This window comes from Sebastes umbrosus, chromosome 10 (genome assembly GCF_015220745.1).
Source record: "Sebastes umbrosus isolate fSebUmb1 chromosome 10, fSebUmb1.pri, whole genome shotgun sequence".
Classification (NCBI taxonomy): domain Eukaryota; kingdom Metazoa; phylum Chordata; class Actinopteri; order Perciformes; family Sebastidae; genus Sebastes; species Sebastes umbrosus.
In genome coordinates, this window is record NC_051278.1 from 28689320 (window position 1) to 28698220 (window position 8901).

The following is an 8901-nucleotide window of genomic DNA, read 5'->3' on the forward strand; positions in this document are numbered from 1 at the left end:
TTTGATTATTATCCTAAAAAAATATTATATACATAAAATTATATGGCATAAAAGAATACTCTCCTTTTTTATTTTTAAAGATACTGATATTTAAACATATTTGACTATGATTGAAAACTTAAAAATCTAAAATTCTAAATTGACTAAAACTGTTAAATTGTTTAGACATTTCAAATTTATTCCAATTGTTTAGCAGTCCCCAAATGTTTTTATTTTTTATTTTGTTTTGTTTTGTTTTTATTCATCTTTTCCTTTCATTACAGTTTATTTGTTGTATAATTTATAATTTGTTTTACATTATTTTTATACTGTAAAATATTTTTGCAGAATTGTAATGAAACATCTGAACATGCGAATATATTGCATTGAACTTTTGAAATAAAGTATAATAATAATAAAAAAAAAAAGAAACTGTCCGGGCCTAATCATGGCCAAAATAATTCAAGAAATCATCGCGATATCTATAGAAATTTTAGGAAAAAAAATAATGGTTTCATCTTTACGCACATAGGCTAATGGTTTAATATTTCTCAGTGGAGCTGTAGTTTCTAGTAAGGTAAGACGCTGCCATATCCTAGCTTTGTGTCATGACTTGAATGCATCATAAGACGCGTGTCACACTCCCCAGCTTCCCCCCTGCACTTCCTGCTTCTCCAACGAAAACAAAATGCGATAGTTTAACTTCACTGGAGAGCTGTGGTCGATGACAGCGTTATTACTAACGCTTCTCGGCATATTTCACTGACCGCTGATTTAAATGTTGTATCTCTCTCTGTGTGTGTGCCACTAATAATAAACTAACCATGCAGTTCTCTCCCACCAACGGGGACTTCACGTTCGTCTCTTCGACGGAGGCTGAAGGTAGGCTATAATGTCCGCGGAGCTGCGCAGCTAGCAGGCCTTCAGACATCCACACACTGACCAGTTTACAGTGATCTCTGGTAGTGCTATACATGCATTCAGTCTAAACATTGTAACCTAAGTGTGGGCCGACGCTGTGCTATCATATAGCTACTCTAACGTTACCTATTTAAATGTGCAAGCTGTCATTTAGCTTTGCCAACTAATTACAGTCCCGATACGTGTCATTCTCCAACATAGCTACCAATCACCATGGACACACTGGACGCTTTCTGTCATATCTCTTATCATCCACTATTTAGCTATAGTGTGATGTAGTGGTAGCTTAATGACTGACTTTGTTTACACATTGAACAGACCACGCTATTTAAACGCTGGGGCGGATGTGGCTCAGAGGTAGAGCAGGTTATCCATCAATCAGAAGGTCGGCGGTTCGATCCCCGGCTGCTCCGGGTCACATGTCGATGTGTCCTTGAGTAAGACACTTAACCCCAAAATGTGAATGAGTATTTAGATTAGATCCTGATTGGCACCTCAGCAGCCTCTGCCGTCAGTGTCTGAATGTGTGTGTGAATGGGTGAATGCTGACATGTAGTGTAAAGAGCTTTGAGTGGTCGGAAGACTAGAAAAGTATAAATGCAAGTCCATTTACCATTTACACAATAACTTAAATACAACATCAAATAGAATAGTGTAAACTGAGATTAGAGAGTAAAGGTAGCTGTACAATGATAGTAATATACTATTAGATAATGCATTGGTTCAAGTCAAGTACATGTTACTAAAAGCTGTAGAGTAAAGTGCAAAATTGTCCTTATAAATGAATTATAGACATAGATGGGATGGATGTACTGCCAGAGGAGTCCCTCCCTGTCCCGACTTATACCCCTTTCACACCAATGACCAGGGTTACACCTCTGGAGGGTTACAGAGAGAGAGGATGATGGTGGCATCATCAATGTCTGCAAAAACGTAAAATTGTCACAGAATGATGCATGTTTTTGGGATACAGTGTAAATATAGTTCACAGAGCATTTTTAGCTTTATAAAATGTTTAACTATGTTTTATGTATGGAGCTGTAATGTATGCAAACACATACAGACAACATACAGATTACAGTATCTATTCATCAGCATGACCCTTTTTTCCTCTGTCTATCTACAGTACCCATTTATCATATATAAGACTAGATTGTGCTCTTTAATATGATAATATAGGCAACATTTACAAAAGGATTAGACACTTATGAAGACTGAAATGTTTATTTCTCTCACTCCACCATCCCAGCAAAGATTTACTACATACAGTAGGGCTATTAAAGTTTTTCAGCTGGACATGTGGCAACTGTTGGATAATGTAAGAGCTAGTTCAAACATAATAAAATTAGTTTATATTTCATTTAGTTTGGTAATTGCTTGATAATGTAATGAACTGGGACTGGGTTTGTTACTTTATAACAGAGAGACCAGGCGACAGATGGATCTTTTGCAGGTTTATTTGGAAAGATATAAAGTTAAAATGGTAACGTTACAAATAGAAAATGTGCAAACAGGCTTTAAAAACAGATCACAGCTCACAGCTGGCGGTACCGTGAGGTGGTCGGGGTGTGTTTTCGTGTAATGTAACGCCGGATGTCTCTCTCATTCAGCAGCCTTGTTATGTTCATTTAACGTCAGACTACGTTGTCCCTCAACGTCACGTTATCTACCGCTTTTTCTTCCTCACCGCGGACGGTCAGCAGCTCCCACACCTCGATGTCTCTCCACATATCCGTGTTGTTCTCGTCCGTCGTTCACCTCCGGCTTGTCTGAAAACATTCATGCTGCCGTCGCCCTGTTTGTTTATGAGCCACGGCGACATGTGACAGTTGCATCACAGACTGTGCACCCTCATTTGCAACCGAATAGGTTTGTCCCGCCCCGTTTGTACACAACCCTGTCTAGATCGGAAAACATGTGATTCAACTTCCCATTCAGATTTGGCTCCCCTTCCTATGTCACATGCAGGCGCATTAGAATATACTGGCCACAGACTGGACTTTTTCAGGAGGAGGTCTTAAATAGACAGGGCGCTAAAATGGAGCGTTTCAGACCGAGGGTGAATACAGGTATATTCAGACAGACAGGATGAGAAAAATAATGTGTTCTTGAACATTAAAGCATGTAAACACATTCTAGTAGAAACCCAAAATACAAGTATGAACCTTGAAATGAGCCTGACATGTCCCCTTTAACCAAAAACAGGGAAATGTTTTTTGATGCAGTATGTCACTACAACTACTAAACATTCATACTGTGTCTGTGGTATTTTGTCATACATCCTGGCACTGTATGTATAGTATGTGTTTCTTGTGCCACACCAGTCTATGATCAAACGCTTAACTTTGCAAACACATGTTTTCCACAGAGCTCAGCGGCACCATCAGTGCCCCGGATACTAAGCTAAACATGGGCAGTGAGAGCGGTAAAGACCCGTATGCCACCACCTTCCTGAGGCAGAGAGGCTACGGCTGGCTGCTGGAGGTGGAGGAGGATGACAGTGAAGAGAACAAACCTCTTCTGTGAGTACATGTTGGATCTTTTTTTTTTTGAACTCATTTATTATCTGTTATAATATTGCTGTTTTACTTATTGGATTTTCCACTCTGAAATTTTGCCAAGTGGCTGACATTTCCCTTGCTCTGACTACCGTTACCGTTACACTCTCCACTAGCACCATCACATGACAAACTGCCTGCAGTCAGTTATTTTTTGCTGCTCTAAAACAGTAGTTTCCAGTGGCAGCCATGATACATCCAGGGCGACAGCACAGTGAAGTCTACTGTTTTGAAGCGGTGAAGAAGAACTGATTCCAGTTAAACAAGTTGATTTTTTTCGGGGTTAATAAATTATGGTATCAGATCGGTGCATAGACTGGCGTACTTGCCGATACCTGATACCCGATACCAAATTTTGGGCAGTTTTGCACGCATTTCCGATTCTGGTATTGGTATCGGAACAACTCTATTTATGCCACATCCCAGTCAGCAGCAGCGCAGAAACCAAAAAGTGGCTGATGGTGTGCCACTCTTGTTGTGGGAGCTGATGCAGAATCAACTGACTGGCACTGATCTGATGTCAATAAAAAAAATCGACATCAGCCCTGTTGATGCAGTCATACTTGTTGATATTTTATATTTGACTTTTGTAAACAGATTTAATCCATCGTCTTCTCTGGCAAATCTCAGTGTAAATCTTCTGTCCTTATAATGTCGTCTTGTCTGTGTGAGAAGGGAGGAGCTGGACATTGACCTGAAGGACATCTATTACAAGATTCGATGCGTGCTGATGCCAATGCCATCACTGGGTTTTAACCGGCAGGTGGTCCGAGACAACCCAGACTTCTGGGGCCCTCTAGCCGTGGTGCTGCTCTTCTCCATGATCTCCATCTATGGACAGTTCAGGGTGAGCAGTATACAATAAATGAATTCAACCATGTTTCCCCACACTGTTTCAGGATTGTCTGTTAACCCTTTTTCCACTGCAGCAACTTAACTACCCGTAATCTAGAGTCTCTCATAATCTGAACTTTTAAAAACCTTGTGAGGCTTTGGTACTAAGGTCCTGCTCACATTTCCACTGTATTTTACCAGTTGGTTCACTTTGGGTATACATAATAAAACAAGCTGACAGTGAATAGGTTGTTTTTATGTGCTGTTTGGTAGGAAACTGAAGAAAATGGTTGTGAAAAAGACAGCACTGCTTCTAGGGATGTCACGAGAACGAGAAGACTAACGGTGTCTAAAATCCAAAAGGACGCAGTAAACTCACTATCAACACGTCCAGGGGACACACCCTATTTTTTTCACTGATAATACGACATGGTGAACAATAAATACGTGTTTAAGGAAAAGTGCTAGTTAACGTTAGCTGTTAGCAGACGATGGGCAGCACAGCTAAAGTTAACGGAGGTTGCATTGAGTTCAAGCTCTAGTCAGTAAAAATGAGTATTGGGCGAAGGTAAATTCTGACGTTATCATGATGTGTTCAAATGTAATCTTGTAAAATGTAGTTTTTGGTGAGAAACTTGAATAACTCAGGTTGTTTGAAGGAGAGGTTTTCACAGCAATAATAAATAGATAATAACAAAATAAGTTGGTACTAGATATCTCGAAAACCAAATCCATTATTCTTGGATTTAGTCATAAACTGTCATCTATGCCCACACTGAGGCTGTATTCGAAACCTCATACTATACTAGTAGTACGTACTGATTTGGCCAAAATGTAGTATGCAGTATGCGAACAAAAGCAAAATCTACAGTATGCCAAAACTACCCGAATGTACTAAATTCACTTCTGAAATATGGGTGCTCTACAGTTGTAGCGTCGGCCCATTTGACCACGGAGATGAGAGTGACGGCCGGCTTGACCGCACGTTACTGCGATACGATAACGTTTCCTGTCCGTGACAGAGTTGGCGTGCAGCTTAAGCTGTGATGTCTAGCTCTGCTTTTCCTGTCAATGTGTGAAACCCAAAGTGTTTCCATACTTTACTGGATGTGTAGTGTTTACCACTTTGGATTTAACATGTGAGGGTGCAGGTCGTATCCACGCAGACCCTCCGCTGCTTTGTACTTCCTCGTTTCGGCCAAGGCCTATGGAAAGGAGGCTGGGTCACACGTCATCAACGCGTCATATCTTTGGGGGGATTAAAACACATGCACAGTAAAATCTGGTCTGCACTCGCCGAAATTGAGCCAATCGCAACGCACGACCACAGCTTCAGTTACACTGCGAATGTGTTATACCCCATACCTCAAGACCCATGTCCGCCCATGACCCAGCCTCCTTTCCATAGGTCTTGGTTTCGGCTCGCTGCGGTTTGTTTTGGTTGGAACGGATATGACGTCACGTTACTCAGACTACAACAATAAAAGCGGTAACTTCCTTCAACCTCTACATAGACTCAAATGAAGCAAATATATAGATTCTGGCATTAACAAAATTGATTTCAAAATCTTAAAAAAAAAAAAAAAGAGTAGTCGGCTGATTGGCTGGCAGATGGTGCTTATGGAAAGCTTTGTTGATCTTGTCGATGGTATGGATGTACCTTACCTGTACCTTCTCACAGCTTTCAGTTTTAAGACTAAACTTTGCTTTTATTTTGCAGGTTGTGTCTTGGATCATCACCATCTGGATATTTGGATCACTAACAATCTTCCTGTTGGCTCGTGTTCTTGGTGGTGAGGTAAGCGCAGCTGACACCTTGTTAACTTCTGCAGCCAGCCAAAGTACAACCAGACATGACTTGAACTTGTTCTTATGGAGTCCCGTTTTTAAATTGATTTTTTTTTTTATCAGGTTTCCTTCGGCCAGGTTCTTGGAGTGATTGGATATTCCCTTCTTCCTCTCATCGTTATAGCCCCTCTGCTCTTAGTGATCGGAGGGTTTGAGGTGGTTTCTACACTAATCAAAGTGAGTCAAAGACCGCATGGTAACGGTCATTTATTTTTCATGCTTTGCAAAAATTAAACTTTTGAAGGATTGATAACAGTTGCTAGTAGGGAGAATCTGTAGCATTGTAGCCAACAATGAAAACACCCGCACCTGTTCCCGGTCTGCAGTGGTCAGGACCTACCAAAAGTGGTCCAAGGAAGGAAAACCAGTGAACTGGCGACAGGGTCAGACCCAATGCTCATTGATGCACGTGGGGAGCGAAGGCTGGCCCGTGTTGTCCAAACCAGTAGAAGAGCTACTGGAGCTCAAATTGCTGAAAAAGTTAATGCTGGTTCCGATAGAAAGGTGTCAGAACACACAGTGCATCGCAGTTTGTTGCGTATGGGGCTGCGTAGCCGCAGACCGGTCAGGGTGCCCCGTGCTGACCTAATGTTATGGCTGATCGGTGCATATAAGAAAAGGAGAGGGTGGAGCTAAGTACAACCGAACTCTAAATCAGACATTTTCAGGCGACCAAAAATGTTCTAATTAACTCTGATGAACTGAAAACACACTGTGAAAGGGTTAAAGTTGTAAGACAAAAACACGGACAACTCCCAGACCGGACAGCGCCGTGGTAGCGACAAGGTAGCCCTGTCCTAAAGCATCCCCTGCTTTATGGTCTTTTTGACTCTAAATGGGACCATAATTTACTAAGTGAACATCAAGCTGTGTTGAAGAAGACTTGAAACTAGCGATTGAGACCATAAACTCATGTTTACAATGTTTACTGAGGTAATAAATCAAGTGAGAAGTAGGCTCATTTTCTTATAGACTTCTATATAATCAGACTTCTTTTTGCAACCAGAGGAGTCGCCCCCTGCTGGCTATTAGAAAGAATGCAAGTTTAAGGCACCTCTACATTGGCTTCACTTCTCAGACCCGGAGTTGCCCACTTGTTAGGAACCTTCCTAAGCAAAAAAGACTTTTCGACCGCAGCCAAGGTGTAGAAACATCTCAAAGGTGATCAAGAGAATTGGGAGGCACCTGAGCTAAATTTCAAGAGTCATCGCAAAGCGTCTGAATACTTATGTCAATGTGATATTTCAGTTTTTTTTTATCTGCAACATCACAAAATGTGAAAAGAAAAGTGAAGGGGTCTGATTGTTATATTTGAGGACAGCCTGTATTCGTTATGAGATGATTAATACTGTTGGTAAAGTAACTTTGAATCCAGAGCAACATAAACTCAAAACTCACAATGTAGTTTTTATAAAAGCAACAACCTCCTTTATGCTACTTAAAGTAGTCTGAGTTATGTGGTACTTCTCTGTCAGAAATATTGATGATTAAATGGACTGATTCTTGTCTGCTCTTCTCTTTTAGCTGTTCGGAGTGTTCTGGGCTGCTTACAGTGCTGCTTCCCTACTCGTCGGAGATGAATTTAAAACGAAGAAGCCCCTTCTCATATATCCCATTCTCCTTTTGTATATCTACTTCCTATCATTATATACTGGTGTGTGACTGGATGATTTGAAACTGTGGACCTTTTCATGGACATTGACCCTGGAGCAGTAGGGGGGCGGGATAACTACGGAACCAGGATTTTTTTTAAAAACGTGTTTATTTGTTTTTTAACTAAAAAATTGTAGAAGGTGGGAATATATATATCAATGTAGATAGTTTTGTCCCTTATGTCTTTGGTCAATAAAATGCATATGCTTTTACAGCTTACACTTCAGGATGCAAACTTGTTAAACAGCGGGAAATAGTCAGCAGGGTTGTATATTAATTTAATGACTTAGATTTTACTCTATGAAGAATGTGGTGCCAAATATGAGTGGTGTATATGTTCATGCTGAAGGAAGAATTTGAGAGAAGAGACAGCACCACAAAGAAAGAGATTGTTGAGCATAATGTTCTTCATTGTTATGCACTGTAATGTACTATGAGAAGTGTCCATTAATGCTATTCATTTTACACAGACTTGTTCGCTTAATTTATGGATTTCAGCAGCAGAAACAGGTGGACTGGGACAGTTGGAGCTTCATAAACCATTGTCTACCAAATGTGGTGCCTTGTTTTCCTACCCCGGAGTCCTGTTTGTCAGCTGTTTAATACAGGAATATAATCATTTGATCAATAATTACAGTAAATCAATAGTTATTTGTCACATAAACATCTGGTATTTCCTTTTTTTTTTCATTATAAACATTAAACATAGCTGGTCACACTAATATATTTGATAGTGTTGTGTATATTGCAAAAGCAATAAGATGGTGCTAACAGGTTGGATTCACCCACAGAATTTAAATCAAAACATTGGTTTGTAATGATAAAGTCAATAATAGCGGTGTCCCAATTCTTATAATACATTCTAATTTCTATAGGTTTTAAAACTGTAATATTACCCCATTGGAAAACTAACTGGGTTGACTATGGCTCAGGAAGTAGAGCAGGTCGTTGACTGATCGCAGGGTTGGTGATTCGATCCCCATCTTATCCTGCACATGTCAAAGTGTCATGCGGACAAGTGCCACCCCAAATTCCACCTGATGGGTCAGGCAAGCACCCTGCTTGCTGCTATCGGTGTGTGAATGGGTGAATGAGCTGCAAAAACCTT

At 40.5% G+C, this 8901-nt stretch overlaps 1 protein-coding gene across 1 annotated transcript; it reads left to right on the forward strand.

Annotated features, from left to right (window-relative positions):
* Positions 1 to 622: 622 nt before the first annotated feature.
* On the forward strand, positions 623 to 8457 carry yipf4 (Yip1 domain family, member 4). Its single transcript, XM_037783031.1, has 6 exons — positions 623 to 861; positions 3269 to 3422; positions 4134 to 4305; positions 6013 to 6090; positions 6204 to 6317; positions 7665 to 8457. The coding sequence occupies exons 1-6, from the start codon at positions 804 to 806 to the stop codon at positions 7800 to 7802; spliced, it is 714 nt and encodes a 237-aa protein (XP_037638959.1). The 5' UTR covers positions 623 to 803; the 3' UTR covers positions 7803 to 8457.
* The last annotated feature ends 444 nt before the right edge of the window (positions 8458 to 8901 follow it).

Excerpts from the sequence above, each read along its gene's own strand:
- yipf4 (XM_037783031.1), top strand. The coding sequence starts at position 804 with ATGCAGTTCTCTCCCACCAACGGGGACTTCACGTTCGTCTCTTCGACG. Across the intron at positions 4,306-6,012 it reads CCATCTATGGACAGTTCAGG|GTTGTGTCTTGGATCATCAC; the intron begins GTGAGCAGTATA and ends TTTATTTTGCAG. Across the intron at positions 6,091-6,203 it reads CTCGTGTTCTTGGTGGTGAG|GTTTCCTTCGGCCAGGTTCT; the intron begins GTAAGCGCAGCT and ends TTTTTTTATCAG.